The sequence below is a fragment of the Rhea pennata genome, chromosome 12 (assembly GCF_028389875.1).
Source record: "Rhea pennata isolate bPtePen1 chromosome 12, bPtePen1.pri, whole genome shotgun sequence".
In the NCBI taxonomy this organism is placed as follows: Eukaryota; Metazoa; Chordata; class Aves; order Rheiformes; family Rheidae; genus Rhea; species Rhea pennata.
Window position 1 is genome coordinate 6,047,501 of NC_084674.1, and position 20,796 is coordinate 6,068,296.

General features: G+C 40.9%; 1 protein-coding gene across 16 annotated transcripts in view; it reads right to left on the reverse strand.

The window, feature by feature from the left end:
* MITF (melanocyte inducing transcription factor) overlaps window positions 1–20,796 on the reverse strand; it is a 108,793-nt gene that overhangs the window by 29,487 nt on the left and 58,510 nt on the right. For 12 of the 16 annotated variants that reach the window (XM_062585271.1, XM_062585263.1, XM_062585260.1 and 9 more), the window contains one exon: window positions 17,476–17,722. In XM_062585271.1, the coding sequence (XP_062441255.1) occupies window positions 17,476–17,722 (247 nt within the window). Of the gene's footprint in view, window positions 1–12,021; window positions 12,049–17,475; window positions 17,723–20,796 lie in introns of those variants that run through there. The other 4 variants (XM_062585261.1, XM_062585258.1, XM_062585269.1 and 1 more) reach the window with 2 other exon arrangements.

Here is a 20,796-nt window from a genome sequence, read left to right on the forward strand (position 1 = left end):
CATGCAACTACACACAAGCCTCTTGGGCCTGCAAGGTACTATATGGTCTTGACACTGTGCAGAATGCTGCTGAGGTCAGGGTTAAAACTCTTTTTGCAGGACTGGAATCACATTTTATTGTATGACATCAGGCAAATTCCACCTTCCCAAACAGTTTACAGAAAACTCTTTTCAATGGTTTCATCAGAACTTCAAAAAAATAAAAAAAAAAAGAACCCACCAGGAAAGACACATTCACAAAATACAAAGAGGAGTGTGTGTTATCATTCTAGTTCTCCAAAGGTTAACAGCAAATAAGTATTGCTAAGAAATTCAGAAGTTAGTTTTGTCAGAAGATCAAAACAGCTTTTGAGAAAGAAATTCAGAGCCTCCAGGCTTGGTCTCAGAAGAATCCTATTTTAAACCACACTTGACCCACACTAATGTAACCCTTCAAATGCTATTACAAGAACAGAACTGTGTTCACAAGGGGAGACAGACCTAATATCTTCCAGTAAAGTTGTATTTATCTGCGTGAAAAAACATGTATCACCTTCTGCCACTGAAAAATACATGCAATACTGCACTTCTTTTAACAAGATACATTTCATCACTGATAGCATATATGAAGTTTTAGCTACCTAAAAATGGTATGGGAACATAATGCAACCCAAGGCAAGCAGATGTGAAACAGTTAGCTGGGTCTAATTAGAGATTAGATGTGGACTAAGTAGAAACTAGTTTAATCTCTCCACTTTCCTCGCCCCTTTTCATACCTCAGTATGAATCCATTTTGCCTGTAATTGCTTCACAAAATGGAATATTAAAAAAAAAAAACAACACGTGCTAAGAGCCATAGAAGATGCTACAACAGCAACAGCTGAGTTTAGCAAAAACAGATCTAGCAGCAGCTGGTACAGAGGACCGACCCTAAGCTAGATGTGCAACATCAAGTAACTCAGTGCAAGACAAGGGAAAGTTATACGCATTTCAAGCAGTTTTATGTGCGACTGGCTCTAGTCTGGTCTCATAGACTGAGCTCCCATTAGTGGCTGGAGCACATGAGGTCTTCTGGTTTAACTTCCTCTGACAAGAATCTAATTAGTACTCATCAACAGCAATATGTAAAAATAAACTAGCACATAATAACCAGGGACCACTGGCAATTTACTTCAAGTCCACTATTGCTCCGCACTAACAGGCTAATGCGGACAGCACAAACAGCAAGGATTTTCTTCCTTGATTTACTGAGATTAAGAAAAGGTATATAGGACTAAGACCATTATCAGCTTTGAGAAGGTCTGAGGCAGGGAGGGTGGAAGAGGAACAAGAATGGGGTTTTTACTTCCATTGGGTGCTTGAGGCAGCTTAAAACCACCAGCAAGAGCTGTAATCCTCCAAAAGCATCGGTTACAGCAAAAAGTGAAATCACAGTAACATCGAGCTGGTCAACCTGGCAGTGTGGACAAGTGGACGTAGACATTGTCCTGCTCCATGGGGACCTCAAGGTGCAGCTCTACAATCCATAGCCAAGCCAGCTTGCAGTGCTTGCTGCATTGCTGCGGTCTGGCTGCTGATTCTTGCTCCACCACATCATCTCACTGCTCTCTCCCCACTCTGTAGTGCCAATAAAACTATTTTCAGGGCTACGCTAATCCAAACGATCAAAATCACCAAGCTGACAGAAAAAAGTCACTCTTGCAAAAACCGACATTTTTTCCACCCCCATTTCAGTAATCTCATGGTTTTTTTAGCATGGCCCCGCAAACAGATGTACTGGTACAACCAAGGAGACAATAACTATCATGATTGGAAGGAACGTCTTCAGCCAGCTTTGCTGCCAAACTCAACGTATCATGGAATCATCACCTTAAAAAGGAGAAAGAAAAAAAAAGTACAAATAAGAAACTGTTTGAATCACAGCTAAAGTTGTTTCTACCTTACCTCTTCTGGGGGCCTACTGCTTATAGCTACCTCGTAGCAATAGTTAAACTAGTAATGTTATCATCCGAAATTGCACTAGAGAAGAAAACGTGAAGTTAATTAAATTTGTTCCTCCAGTAGTTTTGTTTTTTGTTATTCCTTGGGTCCAGCAGCAGTCAGCACATTCTTCACTTTACATTCAAAGTGGAATGTCTAGACACTGCGGGCTAAGAGATCATGCTGACTGCGATGACTACTTGATTTAGTCATCTTAGCCTGGTGAGCAAGTCTCACTAGCTTAAAACAAAGCGGATGAGTGGAATTAATAAGGTTCCTTGGAGAAGGTGGAAGTTCAGAAAGAACGGCTTTCTAAGGATAAGTCCTGGGAACGGACTGAGCTCCGGCAGAGGCTGGAAAGCTTTTCCCTTGTTATTTACATTAAATGCTCCAGGGAAAGGCAGAAGGCAGATCTAAACAGTAATCCGTGCAGGAAGCTGCACTAAGCACAGAACAACTACTTATTAAATAAGAAGCACTGCAGAGCAGAAGGCACCACTTTTCTTCCCTCAAAAAGCCAGTGTACATCAGAGAAGCATAAACTCTTTTGTAAAGCCACACTATCATGATTAAATACTATTTTTCCTTTTACACAGCAAAGCATACAGGGCTGAACCCTTGAGGAATATATGAACTTTCATGTGAATGGAGCCCATTAATTGCTGCAGAACGAATGGTGCCTGTGGTCCAAGCTCCCTTCCTTTCAGGAGAAGGGAACTCAATTGCTAGGATAGAAGTGCTGACTCATTTAAGGTCATTTTACTTCTTCCCTGGAGGAACTGTTTCTTTCAGACCCAACCCATACTGGCATTTCAGAGTGCTGGGGTTTGGTGGGTATCAAGAAGTAGAACTTTGTTTGTGCCAAACTTGCAGGGCCTAATATATTGTTCCACCTAAAGAAAGCCAAGAAAAAAAAAATAATCACATAACCGAACATTATTTCAATTTTCACCCCCCAAAATTTTCTGGAATTAGTATTTATTCAGAAATAATCTATTTTTAGCAGAGTGGGGAGAGGAGCTTTTCCTTCAAAAAACCCTTTAAAAGTATACTTTGTAAAGATCTGTGTCATGTCTCTGGAAATTTATTTAATAGCCACATAGACTTAATCTGTATTAAGTAGCATTAGACTGCTCAAAGGAAGACTGTTCAATTAGTAAGTTATAACAACAAAAGTGGTGGCCACTTCTTTTAATATCAGAAGTCTAATTTCTTAGAAATTTTCTTTGCTCAACAGGACAAGAATTAACTTTAAAGCATTTCCTGACATGATAGCAAAGCACTGCAATGCTTGACCAAACCATGATCGTGAATTCTTCCCCTAAGAGTCCTCTTGTGTTACGGCTGCATTTCCCTTTCAACTCCAAGTGCTTTTTCTGCGGTGTTCTGATCTCCTCCTTTGTGCTACCTACTTCCAACTTTGCCATTTTCCTGTTCCCAAAACTTAATTCTGAACTTTATGCTTTTCAGTGGAAATTACTCTCCCTTAAGCACCAGTAAAAACAAATCAATTCAGGATTTAGCAGTTATGTGAAAAAGCTTATTTATTCTTAGCGTGACGTTCCTAGAGAATAACCTGACCTTATTTGGTTATTCCTTTATATATATAAAGCAAGTTTGTTTTTATGACAGACTGCTAAATAGAAGAATTGGTTACACAGATGAAACCGTATCCTTTTCCTAAAAGGATATAAGCGTTCCTAGCTAAGGCTGCAAAGTACTCCTGCCTACATATAAACACCTCCCCTTTCACAATCTTCCCTTGCACACCGACTTTGTAACTCAATTCCCAGCTGCTTTTCCAGTACTAACATGTTGTAAGCCTCACAACGTGCAATCCACGGCAAGTTTTGAAGTTGCTGGATTGAGACTTTTGCATGCCACAGTTATGTGCTACCACTGCAGGTGAATCTTGGATCCAAAGGCAAAACTTGGATTTCAGAGGAATTAAAACCTAAGAAATGGCTGTTATTCCCAAATTAGAGTTGTGCCAAAAGCTTCTGCTTTAAGGCAAACGCTAAAAAGTCAGTGTGCCACATCTGCCTTCTGGATAGGAAACTTTTGGCTTGGCAAACAAGCGCCCTTCCCAAAGCACAGATCGATGCATCATTTCAGATGGGCACTAACTGCAGCTCTCCTAAGCTACACACTTATCTATACCATACAATAGAAAAAAGAAAAAAATCCCTCAGTTCAGAGGATGCTCTGGGTCCAGCCTCACACTGCCTCTAACGCAGGCTGCGTAACTCATGTGGGCACATGCTCAAAGCCATCTCAAAGGATCATGCACCACATTTCCATCCACCCTGCTCCCGTCCCCTATTTACTTCTGAAGATATCTAGCGTTTTCCTGAAGACCTTGCTGCTAGTCAGGTCTTGCAGTGAGGGCACAAGCACAAATTGTGCTGTCCTGTCTGTCTGTCTGAAGGTCCTCACGGCTATATGCAGAAGATCAAACAGAAAACATTATCATGGGCATTCTGGATTCTTCCAAGGTCTTGCCAAAAGTCAAAGTGTAAAATGCCAACATCAAAGACAGGAGAGAAAAATGGAGATAGAAAATAAAACAATGGAACCTGGGGCAGTCATAGAGTAAAAAACAGTAATAAAGATGGAAGAAAACACACACACAACACACCACACGACAAAAGCAAAGAGAAGACAAGGCCTGAGGCAGCTAAAAGTAGATGTGCAAAAGACTAAAAAGTTTAGTGCATTTCCCTTATTAAGGCCTGAAATAGATAGGCTGTTTTCTTCCTCAACCTTGAAGTAGGTTTTGCTTAAAGGAAGTGACTATCTCATAAAAAGAGGATTTCTACTAATGTCTATTTATATTTACCTCTGAAAAAAAAGCAGAAAGTGTTGTTTCATAAGCAGCCATTAAGCTCAAAGTGAATTTTGACAGTTTCACCCAGGAGTCCCTGTTTATTTTTTTATTTTTATTTATTTTTTTTGGAAAAATGCCTAAAATGTATGCTTGATTCACATCCCTTGATGTCAAAGCTTGCTTCCCATTCCACAGCTAGTTTCTGATTCCAGGTCAGAATAACTCGTACAGAGGCTAGTATTTTTATACCACTACAAGTGTATCGTAATACAGCAGTTTCCTGGTAAGGTCTTCCATTTCAAAAAAAAACCAAACCAAAACAAACAAACAAACAAACAAAAAAAAAAAAAAAAAAAAAACACCCTAGTAATTAGAAGAGAGTCACTATTAGGAAAAGGGGGAAAAACAGCCTAAAGCTCACTGCAGCTGTTAAGATTTTCCAGTTTACAGCAATAAGCAAGAGCTTTGTGCTCAGATTTTTTTAACCATGTTCATGTGTCCAGAGACCCTCAAGGATACAAACCTCAGCCCTAGCAAAAGCCCTGCAGCGCTCCAACGCCGCAGCTCCTTGGCAGCACCCTTGTGGCCCGTGATGCCCATCAGCAAGCACAGCTGCCACCCCCTCCCCTCTTCAAAAGGGGAAGGTAGACCAAAATAAGGAGGATGTCGCCCCAAGACAGAGAAACAGCTCTTGGAAGCATGGGTTTCTTTAAACACGCAAGACATGTTCCTGCTGATGTCAGTGCGTTTGTTTTGAGATATGACACAGATTCCAGTCAAGTTGGGGACAAAAACTCTGTTGTTTGATGCCAGAGCTTTAAGTGGGTTGTGTAAGCCACATAAATTATAGAAATGCAGTTGTAGTTACTCATTTTTCCTCCAAAGCCATCACATGCATCTTCAAATGAGTTTTGTTTCACCTTGGGACAGGAATGTTACATGTGGATAGAAAGGAAGGCAAATAGCAAGATATGACTAGTATTCCCGAGAAACATCTCTAACTTTTGGGAGTTACAGGAGAGAAAAAACCCACAAGACTCATGTGCATGCAGATATACATCCTCATCTAATAACAGCAATGCTTCTACCAACTGTGCTAGAACTCTACAGACTTTCCTCGTCTTCAAGCTCTTGTGGCTTTAAGCACTATGACTATTAAAAAAAAAAAAAAAAAAAAGAAGTCTGGCATGAGGTCCAGTTATGACAGGTGAGAAACATCAGCCTCTTTCTGTAATGCAACAGCCTCAAGGATAACATCGCAGAGACACACCACTTCCTTGATGGTATCTGTCTGGGATTTTGCATCCATTTCTGATCTTCCCATTCAGTAGCTGCTGTGAGAGGGGAACCAAAAAAACAAAAAAAAAAACCAAACAAACAAAAAAAATCAAAGCAGTCTGGACACACAAGCTACAAGTCCTACTGCACCATCAGTTCTCAGGGATACTTCAAGGACCACTAAGCCTCTTCATTCCCTTAAACACATTCCCGCATCATATGAGTACTCCCTTATCACCCTTAAAGGAGGAAGGTCATTAGGATAACCCAGTTTGACCTCTGGTGCAGTTCAGCCCAGAGGACTGCACCTAGCAGCTCCTGCATCAGCTGTATTATTTCGAGCAGAGTGAGAGTACGTTTAGTGGTTTGGCAAACACCAAATAACAGCTTGCCGAACTCACCTTCCTGTACAATGGGGCTTACACAAAAACTTCCCTTGGACTGAGCTTGTGGCTACTATACTTGGTGCCAGTTCCTCCGTAGTGTCCACATTAGAGTCACCAGCAAGTTTATGGGGCAGGTGGGGCAAAAGAACAGCTTTTATAAAAACAATCCCAAAAAACAATGCAAATGAAAAATGCATTATCACAGAAATATACACTAGAAGCCAGAGAAGAAAAGGTGCAACATCCTGTAGCAAACTCTACACAATCCAATTTTCAAATGCCAAACTAGCTAAAGATATTAACACTTCTCACTGTCTGCAAAAATAAGAGTTTATAGTACAAAGCAGGAAGGGGAGTAGAGTTTAATGCAATACAGTTGTGTCTTTTATAGTTTTGTAGCTACGAAGTTTTCAATGGAAAGTATACTCCAGTTCTACCATGTAAGCTTTTTCACTAAGCCAAACCTACTTGCTAAACAAGTTTACCACCTCCAGTGGAGGCCAATGGTAGGTTTATTTACAAGAAATAGCCTGCCTTTCACAGGCTAACAATATCTTTTCACATATAGTAACTATTGCATACTACATTCAACTGGTTAATAGCTAAAAGGTACACCTCAATCACTAGTTTAAATAAAGCACGATAATACAAGCAAACAGCATTATTAAAATAACATGTCAAAACAGATTCTAACACTTGAGTATTATCCTTGCACTAGAAGAAGGAATAGTCTAGAAAGACGACTCCTGCAGCAACTGAAAGTTTTCTCAAGAAATACAGAAACTCTTGGAAACTGTGATGCCATCTGCTGAGAGACTTTGAAAGTGCAATGCAACGAATGACATACCTGAATACATTCTCCAGTGCTTCAGAGTATTTCATGTACTGCTTTAATTACTCCAATATTGATAATGAAATGCAAGCTGCTTGTGGTAAAGTTCAAAGAAAAAACCTGCTTGACCTGGACAATTTACTCAAGAGCTCTCAGAGAACTAGCTGAGACTTCAAACTATTGATACTGACCCAGCAAACTGAGGATGCTAAGTCACAGAGGTGCAGGAAAAAAAATTATGTAACATCCCAGCATCTTAAAAGGATAACTGTATGATCTGGTCAACCCAGCAACCCAAAGCTTGGGGTTTTATGCATTTGCTGGTTATATAACAACTTTGCAAAAAATGAAAAAAAAAAAAAAAGGCTTTAACTATGCCACTATCTTTGTTTTGAATAAGGTTTGTGATTGTGCATTCAACATCATTACAAGCTAGAAAAACTGCATAATTCTAAGTCAACTAGACCCATTTTATACAGCTTTAAAGTATATTAACAAGTCTTAAAACCGTAAGTGGGGGAACTAGTATCCAGCAGAAGCTCTTCTAGGACAGCCTGCAGGGTTCAGCTGTTAGCTCACTCTCCCTCTGTGCAGGCGTTTGGAGGCAGCAAGATATTCTTATAACTACTGACAAGTATGGCTGAAAATTAAAAGCTGGAAGAGAAACAGCCTCACAGAGCGACTGCTCAAAGGCTATGCCCACCTGACCACCATATTCTTTAATTTGCCCCTCTGGCAAGCATATAAAAAGTAGTCACTGAGCTTTGCAGGGTCACGACGAAAAGCAATGGAACAGAAGCTCCCCCGAGAATAAACATAATCCTGCAAAAGGGATGTCTGGAAGGAGAGCAAGAAGGAGAGCAAGGAAGATGTTTCTCCTCACATGCACTGAAGCACTGTATCCAATTCTGTTCCAAGATGCTGATGAAGAGATTGGAGAACATATTCTAAAGAATTCAAGATTTTGCAAGCCTATAATTAATTTGTGAGTGAAGGTGCTCTTATCTGTAAAGAAAGAGGACAAACTTAAGATTTTTAACTAAAGAATGCTACATGACTATTTTCTTTAGAAAACAGAAACCACACGTGTTCTGTCCTCAGTTCTGGGACAATTTCCATTACTAGCACTAAATGAGATGCGTTACTAAAATAGACTATTTTGGTCAAAGAACAAGTCATGAAGCTGGCACCCCACTTCCAAAAGAGAAAGGATTAAAGTAGCTACCCATTACCTCAACTGCACTATTACTATTCTAAAGTAAGTATTCAGCTGAATTCCATCAGGCCATGCTTTCTTAACACAATCTGACATGCACCTCTTTAAGATCCTGGAATTTTTCTCTCCTCTCTGCCTCTTAGCAGCAGGCACTAGAAATAAACACACCCAAAAAGCCAAAAGGTAATCCAAACAAAGTAATATTTAATTATTGAGTTAGGGGGAAAATAATGAATAACTTATTTAAAAAAAAGAAAGAAAGAAAGAAAGAAAGAAAGAAAGAAAAGAGTGAACTAAACCCACCAGGTCCTTTACAGACAACACAATCTTGTTTTTGTTTCAAGTTCATAACTTGGCTCTTAAAGTAGTTGATAATGAACCAGCAGGCATTATTTTAAATCAACCAGTTTTATTAAATGAGCCAGAAAGGAAAGAGGCAGGGCTAATTACCAACATTCCTTGATGAATTACCTAGCGGTGTGTGGTAAATCTCTGGGCGTCTTTGTCTTTATCCCCAAATTTATCCCTTACTTATTTCTCAAGAGGTTAAAGGACATGGGGCTAATTAAGGAACCAATCAAACAACAGACAAATCATTCAAGGTAAGGCTGTTTTTTACACTTTCAAGCTTTTGCATCTCTGCCTGGTACTTCTTAATCTAATTTTCTTTTCTTCCCTCCCCCCCCCTTTTTTTTTTATTACTGCTGGGGAGGGGGAACAAAACTGCTAATCTTGTCACGGTCAGGCAGGTTGAAATTGCCATGCAGTGCTGGGCAAAATGCTACATATTTGTAATTTAGCCAGTAAGAAATTCCTTAAGCCTCTCCTGAATGGCAGGAATGTCTCTAGCTTGTCACTTTGAATTCATTCACTACACAGGCTCAGCGTCTCGGAGAATAATGCTGCCAAGCTAGCTGAAGAACTGAAACATTTCTGAATACGTGTAATACCTAAAGATTACTTTAAGTAGACCTAAATTTTCACATTTTAAAATTCACCCTCTATCAAAACTGTTGACAGAGGCCTAAACCTTCAGAGATTGCCCCATCCCTCAACATTGTGTGTGGCTCTGGGCACTATTTTTGGCTGAAGGAAGCCATGGAGCTTCAGTGACCACCACTGACCCTTCTCCTATGTTCTTGACTCAACCAGGAAAGCATAGTTAAGATGTTTTTTTAAATTAACATTGACTGCAAGAAGGACTTAATACAACCTGCTGGTGGACTGCAGGATCTCACTGACACTTTCAATGCCCACAGCCATGAGCCCCTCCAAATCTGTGTTAGCCGCTGCTTCTGTGAAGTTCATCTTCTACAGCTGAAACAGCCTCTGACACACGGTGGACCACCTTCTCCCAAGGTCTGATAGCTCAGCCACCAAAAAACACAGGTAGACAGTCACAAACCAGTGCATTGCAGCAGAAACAGGACAAAGACAGCAAGCTCTCCTCAACTTTACAGCTGCTACCACGTCAGCATGAGAGCAAATCCTCAAATAAGACCACCAGTAGGGCATAAACAGCCAATGGCATTCTCAAAGGCAAACAACTTCCAGATAACCAAGTAGTTTTGTGCAAATACATCCTTATTTCCTTTTTGTGACTGAATGCTATTTTAAATTAGCAGGTAAATTTGGCACTTGAGTAAGCCCACATGAAATGCCACCAAATCCAAGTGGGGGTACTAACATTTAGAGTCACATGTTTGGTGGCAGGGGGGCTGCTATGGGATAAATATTGCAATTAATCCCCATGCTCACTCCACTCCCAAGACTATTGCCTTTGGAAATACCTTAACCCCCAGCAGCACAATTGAGCAGCAGTACGGTTTGCCCTGCTCCTCCCTAACGTCCAAGCCTGTGTTTTACACCGCAGGGACTGCAGCTGAAATGTCAGGATGGAACGATCAGACATCTTCACCAGCAACAGCATTTCACTCAAGGGCTAGGCAACACACACATTTGCATCCCTAGGAAAAAGGGCAACTGGGACGAGAGGCGAAAACAGTTTTTTGCACTCACACTCAAGCAGCCAAATACTTTTGCACAGAAGTACATTTTGCCCTTGAATTCCATGCATTTTTTGATGTCTAATAGCCCCTGCATTAAGCAAGAATTTACATTTTACCTCTGCACCTAACCACAGGCATCCAAGCACCAGTTCTTATTTTGGAACGGCTTTCAACAAAAGATTTAAGGCCTCAACCAATACTTAATCTGTAAGACCTGATGTAAGTATAAGTCTAAAGCAGGATCTTCATAAAGAAAAGCCTGTACTCAACTACAGAACCTCTAAAGTCTGCCTTAAGTTACAATACCAGAGTTTTAGAGTCGTCCAGTATAAGTAATCCTAGTTTAAAAACTATCCGTAGTTCAACAAGACCTGGTTTCGCAAGTCTTTTCTCCAAGCTGTCATTTGCAAAGATGCCACATTTACTTAACATACCAGCACGCGCTACTACCCGCTGTTGTCAAGTAATATTAAATTAGCTTTTAATCAGGTAAGAGTGCCCACAAACATACATGTACTGTAGCATATGCTATCACACATTTACCTTGACATCCCGTTGTTCCTGCTCTTCAGAACTGTAAAGTAAGTCTCCTGTGCAACGAAGTTTTCTTGCAATTATTACACAAAGAACGCAATTTCTAACTGCACAGACTTCTCTAGCAAGCAGAGAGACTACATTAACACCACAAGTCATTCTTTGTAATACAATACGTTGCTAAAGGACCAGGAGGTATTTTTTTGATATATGCCCATAGTCATTAACAGTCAGAAGGCATGCATGGCATTTCACAAATGAAGATGATATCTGCTGCAAAGAGCTTATTGTGGTGGTGCACAGGGCTAAAGCAAGAGGGCCGCCTGGTCCCCTGTATTGCTCCAACCAGCACCCACATTGCTGCAGGTCTGTCAATTCTAGAAAAGCCACCGAAAGGGGCAAGATAAGCACGAACCACAGCAATTGCCGGTACTGTGTTGAGAGAGGAATGGACCCGCTTTGGTGTCGGCAGTGATCAGCCCATGATCTTTGAGGTGGGCAAAAGTTCTCAGAATAAACAAAATAAAAGAGAACCTAGTAATCAGTATGCGGTTCTAGCCTTAAAAAAGGAAAGGTTTCAGCGCATCTAGGACCCCCTCTGAAAAAAAGAGAGGCCATAACTACAAATTAGCAGAAAAGAGTTTCTTTGAAGCGATTCTAACATCCTGAAAGGGAAATGTTATGTCATCTGCTGTTTAGAAGACCTATTTATATCTTATACCAGTAAAACACTAGTGCAGTGTCCAAACAAAAAGATACCTGCACCACTGTAGAAACCATTCCAAGCAGCAGAGACACCCACTGCAGGTCTCCACTCCAACCCTCGTGGTCATACAGGGATTTGCAGCAGCATCTGACACAACTCTCGTGGGCCAGCAGCCATCATCTCAAATGTACCAAGGGGAAGCTATACTCCAAAACCCCAAATAGCAGACAGCGAGGGAGCAAGACACACACAGGAGGCTCAGCACTTTTCTTACCGTGCTATTCATGAAGCATGCAAAAGTCATGAGGAGGAGGAAGCAAACGGCATTCTCTGGCGCAGTATTAGCATGCTATCCTGACGAGGACAGCAACCACGCCATTCACCATGTCCCATCATTCCACCAGCCCTTGTATCGTGACCTGGTGCGACAGGTTAAGATCATGACAGCACAGCAGTCGCACACATGTGCCAACTGAGGAACATTAACAAGCAACACATGGGGAAGAGAAGTGCTCATCCTTGATCCTCTGCCTCCCGCCTGCTCAGTGAAACATGCAGACACAGAGATCAGCTGCCCCCCAAGTCCTATTCTGCAAGACCTGGCAGCATTTTCCAAGTAACCAGATTTGCAGTTCTCCGAACCAAAGCTGGCCCTGCCTCTCGTTCCTTGATTCCCACCTGAGACTGCTCCAATGTATCTCCTTCCCTAGAAGGCATATGCCTGCAAATAGCAGTCGCGATTTCTGTGATGCCACTGGTGAAAAGGACTGCATTTTGGGCAGGGAGGTCCAAGGTATTTAAGTGACTGTGTTCTGCTTGTTCTGAACAGCCACCTTTATCCAGAAGTCAGGCAAAACAATACAAACTATTCAGCATAGATACAATTAAGTTTTTGTATCATTTTTCAACAAGCAAACAAGCAAGTCTCCACTCCTCCACCTTGCCCACTTTCCTGAATTTCTGCAAGAAGTTTGCATTCTGGACTTATCAGAACATGGAAACAGAGTCAATGCAAGTTCTGTAATAAGGCAAGACCTCAACAAAATACACCTAAGAAAGAAAGAAGGGGGAAGCGAAACAAGTAATCTTCAAAGGAAAGCCTTAACAATCCACATCTCAGTTCAGATTTCTGCTATCTGCAGAGCATCTTGAAGACTGATCAGAAAAATAACTAGAGGAACTTGCAAATCCTGTTTGGGAGAAGGCATGACGGCTGACAATTTCAGATAGCTTTAGAGTGACTCTTATTTTTCTCTGGGCCTTTTAAATACTGGGGGAAAAAAAATCTGCATCTCTTCAAAGCATGCAAAAGGGTGGTGAGCCCCACACCATCAATGTTTCTGTCTGCCCAACTGAGGAGGCTTTATCAGCTGCCTGGACTGATGCAGAATACTGAGAGTTACCCTACAGACGAGGCAAGCACATAACTGTCTGTCACGAAGGCAGTGGAGATGTCATGCTGTTGCCAGTAACGGGCTGGCAGGTAGATCTCTCATTTTACAGGGATCCTGCAAACTGCTGCATGGGGAGGGGGGGCTCGTGACAAAGAGTCACGACAGGTATGCTTGCTAGGCTCTGCTGAACACATCACATCAGCAGCAGATGCTCCTTAAAATGCTGTCAGCAGACAACTGCCAGAACTACCGGAGAAAAACCAATTCTCCAGGATCAAACAGGAAGACAAGAACAGATCGAGTCCGTGACAGCAACGAGGAAGCTGCAGAACCAAGCAGCTTTGCTGCAAACCAGCAGTGTATTCTGTTGACTTCTAACAGCCAGACGCTTCATGACCTTTCAGAAGTTTAGCCCCACAAAGCATGGGAGTAACAGCAGCATTTTTTAAGAAAGGTATGCATGACAAGCAGAAGGATTAAGGTAGAGCAGGTCTCGGTGACGGCGAGCAGGGACTGCTGCCCGGGCCGACTCCGCTCGCAGGGATGCACTGCCAGTTCCCAGGGAGCAGCTCTGCAATATCTGCCGTTAACATCAGCAGAGGGGCTTTTGCTTCCACAAGCAAGGAAACCTGCTGTACACGAAAATAACTGCAAACAACAACAAAGGACCAGCTTCTTTATAGCAAATAAATACACAAAGCTAAAACGCACCCATATGGAAGAAGCCATTCCATAAAAGTCCCACACTCTGTAAACCAAGACATTAAGGTTTGTATTAAAAAAATACATTAATTCTTTGTACATGAATTCCAATCCAACATTAAACAAGGCTTGGAACTACTCCAACCACCAACACATTTTAACTTACGTTCTCCTATTTCCAAGGCACAGCAAGAAATTGGACTAGAGCAGAAGTAAAGAAATTCCAACATCTCTGAGCATTAGTCTTCAGCTAACAATAAGAGATGGATGAGAATATGTTTACAGCTAAACCAGCCTTAATGGTTGTAAAAATCAAAATCAGCTTTGCAGAAGCATAAGTGAAATCCTTAACATATCCTCCTTTTGCTATTAGGTCCTAAGGGCTGTTGTTTCAAATGCATTGGATCTATTCCTAGTCTACCTCTTAATTATGTTTCAAAAAGCAACACAAAATGTAAATTCCAACAGGTCATTTCCTACCATGCCAAGCTATATTACTAGACAGAGTAATGATGCAATTAAAGTTGTTACTCAAGTAAAGGAAATCCTATTTATTCATATGGCCATAAACATACTGCATTATGTAATTTTGAGATTCCAATGCAATGTGATATAGATTTACATGTATTACTCTTTCTTTCTGTATTGTTTTTAATGGACATCCTAAGCATCTTAAAAACAAGCAGAAAATGCAAACTCGTTAATGCTTTTGGCTTCTTTATAAGCTAGTCATTCCAAACTACCATACTCCAAAATGCAACTATAATTCTAACACTACGATATATGGGAGAAACAGCAACTCGCATAGTGCAATTACAAACTATGAAAGGTGAACAAATCCAGCTTTTTTTAATACGTTTTGCTAATTTGGGGGGGGGTTAATATTTTTAATGCTAAAAATCTTTTTTTTCCAGAAAAAAAAGAAAAAGTCCTACATTTGGTCTTACTTTGTTTGTGAAGTAATCTTCAAAAAGTTTGGTTTTAAAGAAAATCACCTTGCAGATGAACATTTCTGAAAGTGTAAAAATCCCCTTTTAGTCTATCTCATTTTTTAAGGTCACTAAACCCAGACCATCTGGATAATAAAATTACCAGCTGTAGTTCCCTATGTGTCTAAAAATTTCTGTACTGCTCTTATAGAGAAAATCTGTCTACAGCTGTGGAAAATCACCACAACTAAAGTATAACAATAATTCTAGGGAAACGTCACAAATATAGAATTACACTTACGGTATAGCTGCCTGTCAGCCTATCTTGACTAGGAAGATCCTGAGATTTGTTAATATCATCTTTCAGAACAAAGAGCTCATTAAAAAAATAAATAAATAAAAAATAAAAAAAGCATTAGAAACAAAATCAAAATCAAAAAGACATCTATGGGCCTTCCAATAAAATCCTAGTCTCACAGAAACATTGGTATTAAATTCTCAACAAAATCAAGATTTCAAGCCTGGAAGTTAGCTCTGTTGTAGGATTTTTGTTCATTTTGTACAGACCTAGTCAAAGTGGCAGTGGTGGGGAGGGAGTTAATTTGTTTTGGGGGGTGGTTTTGCTTTTTGTTGCTTTAAAAAAAAAAAGGGTAAAAGAATGAATCTCTAGCAGTTTCCATCCAAATACACAAGTAGAAAAACTATGCAAATTCATCTCTTCTCTCATGAGCAGTGAGGGAACAAGAGGACTTTTGGGCTCATTTGGACTACAAGGGGGGGGTGGGTTTTTTTTTTTATTATTTTTATTCTATTTTATTGCTAATTTTAGCTATTATTTATGTAAATGCAGATGACAGGTATAAAGTTGTCATTTCGCTCCAGCAGATAGCTCATGTCAGTCATCACCTTTAAAGCATGGTCCTCTATTGCTAAAAAGACTCAGCGCTAGGTAGTATTTTTAAGGTAGAAGCCAGCTAAGCACACATGCACTGAATGTTTTGCTCTGCATGGTTAAGCATACCATCGCTTCGGCCAGTGAAGAGCACAAAAGTACCATTCTCCTTTCAGGAGATTTTCTGCCCTGAGAAAAGGCTGTGGATACTACTTTTATGGTTCTGAATTAAGAGAATTGAGGTTCGAGCCCTCTGCGTGAAGTTCCCTAGCAATGGTCCAACAGCTCACAGATCCACATAAAAATCCTATGAAAAAACAATTCTTTGTAATTGAGTTTGTAATAACTGAACATCATCTTTAAACTGCAGCTTCTTTGGCAATTTATGCCTCAAAAACAAAGGACAGAGGGAGGGAAGACATATAAAGGTAGTTATAAGACAGACAATGCAGAGATCATTACTAATGGTTCTTCAGGACATTATTTAACCAAGTGCAAACTATTTCATATCAGCTACCCATCTGCTAGATCTGAATTACAACATCACTGTTATAATTAGAGAACAATTTCAACAAATTCAGAACACACAAGTGTTAGACAACAGAAAAAAGTTTGCTTTGCAGGCACTTTCAAAAGTGTTCTTTATTACGTGCACACGCATGTGCATTCATACAAACATTTCCATTAAATATTAAATATGTAATTCAAAGTTCGTTTGCCTTCTTTTTGCTCCTAAATTAGTCCAACATTTTACTTATTATTTTGGTATTCCCACTTTCACATTAATTCGGCACTATCAGAACAATACCATAATGCATAAACTAGTCATGTACGGATTTGCCTTGAAATACTGAGCCTGCAAACCTACCTCAAGACTAGATTTTTAAACACGTACTATTAACAAAGAGCAGCGAGGACAAAATGTAACAAGCTACTAAAACCAAGTTCAGCTAACTTATTTGGTAAGAGCATGCTTACCAACAGAAAACAGTTACTAAGTATCACACTGTAACAAAAAAGATTTAGCAATAATGTGGAGTAAATAGATAACTCCTCAAAGCTTTCATGAAATATTTCTTCATATTTTTCAGGCACTTTTGACATTCTTTTCCTAACACTTTTCTCCTCGCTTTACTCTATTTAGACTTACCCTCTGTATGAAGTTCTCTCTTTTCTTACAGTTGTTCAAGATTTTCTCAGTAATTAGCAAGCTACATCTCCTTTGACTGTGAGATACTAACAAGCTCCTACAGCTTCCAGTAGGACAAGGAATCCAAAGCTACTAATAGCATACAAGTCATGTAAGCAAAAAAGGATTACGAAGGCTAGTTGCAAGAGGCTGGAAATTCACCCGTTTTTCAGATTAAGGCTTTCTGAAGAGGTCTTTTGTAATGAGTTTTGACTCCATTTTAAAAAAAAACTATTTCATTATTTTCTTTAAAAATAGAATATTGATTTAAATACTTGTTAACAATTTCTTTCTTTCTTTCTTTCTTTCTTTATTTATTTATTTTGAAAATAAAAGTGCCGGAGACACTGTGAAAAGTTTTCCAAAGGGAAAACAGGAAGGAGACCAGTTTTGTAACAAAACCTCCCTCCTGAGATCAAGGTTTAAAGAGGAGGGAAAAAAAAGTCACACAAACTAAAAGGACTTTCCATTCTTTGGTACGAGGATCCCAAATTAAGCTACAAATGAAGTCAGACCGCAGCTGATTTTTTAGCTGCCATAAGTGCTTGCGACCACATCTCTTATATAAAGTGTATTCAGTGAGCAAGAGCTATGAAACAGAGAGGCAAAGACCCTGACATACCTTGAGGACTTCCATTGGTACCTGAGTGGCGGGGGGCAGGCTGGTGGGAACGCTGACGTTGATGGCAGGTGTCTGGCTGACGGGCACGCGCTGCTGCATGAACTGGGCTGCTTGCTGCTTCTGCTGCTGTTCCCGCCGCTCCTGCTCCTGCATCTGCTCACGCATGAGCTGCTGCCGTAGCAAGATCCGTGAGGTCATGCTGGAGGAGCTTAAGGGAGGCTTGGAAGCGCCAGGATGCTCGGAGCTGCTGTGGGAAGACCAGAGACAGACAGCTCAGTTGCCACCATCAGGTTCAGTGCTCCTGCGTTCGGGGTCCGCTGCGTTCCAGCGAGCACGGGACGGAATCGGTACCGACACGCTGCCCTGCGCAAAGGGGAATTTGGAGCCAACCTACTGCAGGTACTCCGCAGCCACACTAGGCTGCCTTAACTTGACTGCAGCTAACCATTTCCAAATGCCGACATCTAGCCATAAAGAGCTATTTACTGTTTTCAAATTTTACTGCAGACATCCATGAGAAAAAAAGCGCTCTCCTATTCCCGTTTATAGACTAATTGTTTCTTACTTCAGATAGCTTCCAAGAAGTAATAAAGGGCTGTACCAAGTCTAATGATAGGTACAGCTAATGCCGCAGGCCTAAGGATCCCACTCAAAGACCAGAAATTTTACTACCTCTTCCAAGAAAGCATAATGTAACAAAAGTTCAGTTATTTTCACCACAACACTACCTCAGGGTGACATTTGCTGGTGGTGACATTGTCCACAGCTAGAAACCAGAAGAGCAATTTCCTCTTCAGGTCTACCTGTATCCACTAAGAGCAATGGGATATCATCACAGGATAAACCACCATAAGGGCTTCATTTCAGCCATACTTCATGAAAAGTATATTGGGCTGGCCAGAATATACCACACAGCATTTCTTAACCATGCAAGAGCCATTTCTAACTACTGACAAGCAGAACTTTTCACCAAATGACACACAAAGAACGTGCATTAGAAAACAAGAGTTTACTATAAACTACACGGACGTTTTCTGCAACCATTGCTTGTTGGCCCTTGACAGTAAGAGCCCATTTCTGAGATGCTTCTATTGTGTTATTAAGACAGAACAATTAAGGAATTTAAATAATGAGCTGCACATTCTCTGCGGGAAGCAAGGACTTATGCTAGACACAGGTTGGAATACATGACTCCGTACTTCCACATGAGAAAGAGCTACAGTGCGCATTAATTAAAGATTTTTGGTTTCTGATCCTGAACGGATGCAGTTGATTGGGAGAAAAACATGACAGCACAAGTGCTCCTATAGGAGGGAAGGGTGTATTACGCTATACTAATACACAGCTACGCTTGCGCAAGCCGACGGGAGCCACCGCTGCTACGGCTTTGCTGGTTTTGCTTAGGACCACGGTTGAAAGCAGTTCATAGTACGAATTTAAAAAGTGGAGTACACTTACTTTCAGGAGTGGCCAAACTCTGCATTTCCAGAACATACATTTTGGGGGCAGGGAAGGCGAGGGAGGGAGGAGACAATCTTGCTATTTAAGACCTGTCAGGTCGAAACATTCACAGAGACACTGATCCTTTTGATAAAACAAGAGAAAACCTTTGTGGTGAAACTAATGCAGCTGTGGAATAATCGCACTAATTAGCTGCTCAGGACAAGCCATTGACTGTGATACTCGCAAAACCCACCACCCTTTCAATTAACAGCCAAGCATTATCACATCCAAACCCAGCAGCGCGTTCCCCAGCGGCGCTGAGGTCTGAAAGCACATCTAACCTACTTGCACAGTTCCACTCTGAGGAGGTTATCTATTTCCAGGACTGATTCAGTCACAGATGAACAGAAATAAAAAGCACCGAAATGCTGCTTTTAAGATAGACCGTTGTGCGCTGTCGGCATACTGCAGACACCCGATGCACCAAGCTGACAACCCAGTAGCGCCTCCCACCTCACCTTCTCTCATTTTGAACTGTTTCTCCTCCCCCCGAAGCCAGGTGTGCTGAAAGATGTGTGCCCAGAAAGATTCTTCCCATACATGAAAGTTTTGGGGAAAGGGAGGGGGTGAAAATTCAGGAAGAAATGACTTCTAGGGCCTTTCCAAAGGGTCCCTACCAGGAATATCACACAACCCACTGTACCTACTCAAACATAGTTGAGCCTACATGGCTCAACCTACCTTTACAGCTTTCTTCAGATAACTAATTTTTTCCAGCAGTAGGCCCCTGAGTTAACAAAAGCCTTCAAATATTGCATCTGTAGAAAAACAATAATCTCAGAAGAGGCTATTCTGCCAAATTCTTCCCCAAAGGGCACAGATACATTCTAGAATGTATTTCTTTTGCAATTCTGCTCGATATTCCAATTATTCACTAGAATACAGCTTAGATGTGATTACCTACATAGAGAGAAGGTCAATGTACTTTTTAAACAAGATTCAAAAAGAAGGTGGAAACTTATTCACATCCACAACACTACATTTTGGGTCCAAATGAGGGCAAAGAAAAAGCTTCCAAGGATAGTACAGAACGTTCTGTTCATCCTTAATTCAAAGTAGTCAGGAACCATTGTAGTTGCTAAGCTATATAGCGAGTTCAGAAGATGCATCATTCTGTTTTTTGTGCATATAATAATTTTATGTAGCATAAAAGCCAATCAAGTTGCACCAGAAAGGAACTGCCTTGCGTTCCAGCGCACACTTTGGAGCGCACGCTAACAGGCGCTCTAGAACAGAGACATTTTCTTTTCCCATTTGTTTTCCAGCCATGAGCAGCTATTGCCAAATTAGTTTCATTCCAACAGAAACAGAGCAGAAGCCAACAGGTTGCTTCTGAAAAAAATTATATTATTATGACAGAAACAAAGCCACTAAAACTGTTTTCATCCTTCCTACCGCACATTTTGCATTAGGACAGAAGAGTGCTAGACAAATGCAGGCCTTTGCAAAGAGATTGAATTAGTAGTTACAGCACAGAAGCAATTAATTTCTGATCTTTATGGTACTTGGGAGCACAGCACTTTCTCTGCCACAGCACAGCTAGCAGGAAACTTTGGATGAAGAGAGGGGAAGCAGCTCTGCGGATTTGGCCACTTGAATTTCTGATGAGTGGTAAGCTCTTCTGCAGAACCTGTGCAGAACTGCATTGCACTCTGGCTGCTTGAGCCTTGGTGCCACACTTGGTGGCCAGAAGCAGGCTTGGAGACATTGACTGTATGGGCTAGTGGTGGCTAGATGGCCAGCAGCAATTACAATTACTATTACATATGCAGCTACCCTGGAGGCAAGCTACAGGCTTTATAGTGCAGAACTCCTTCA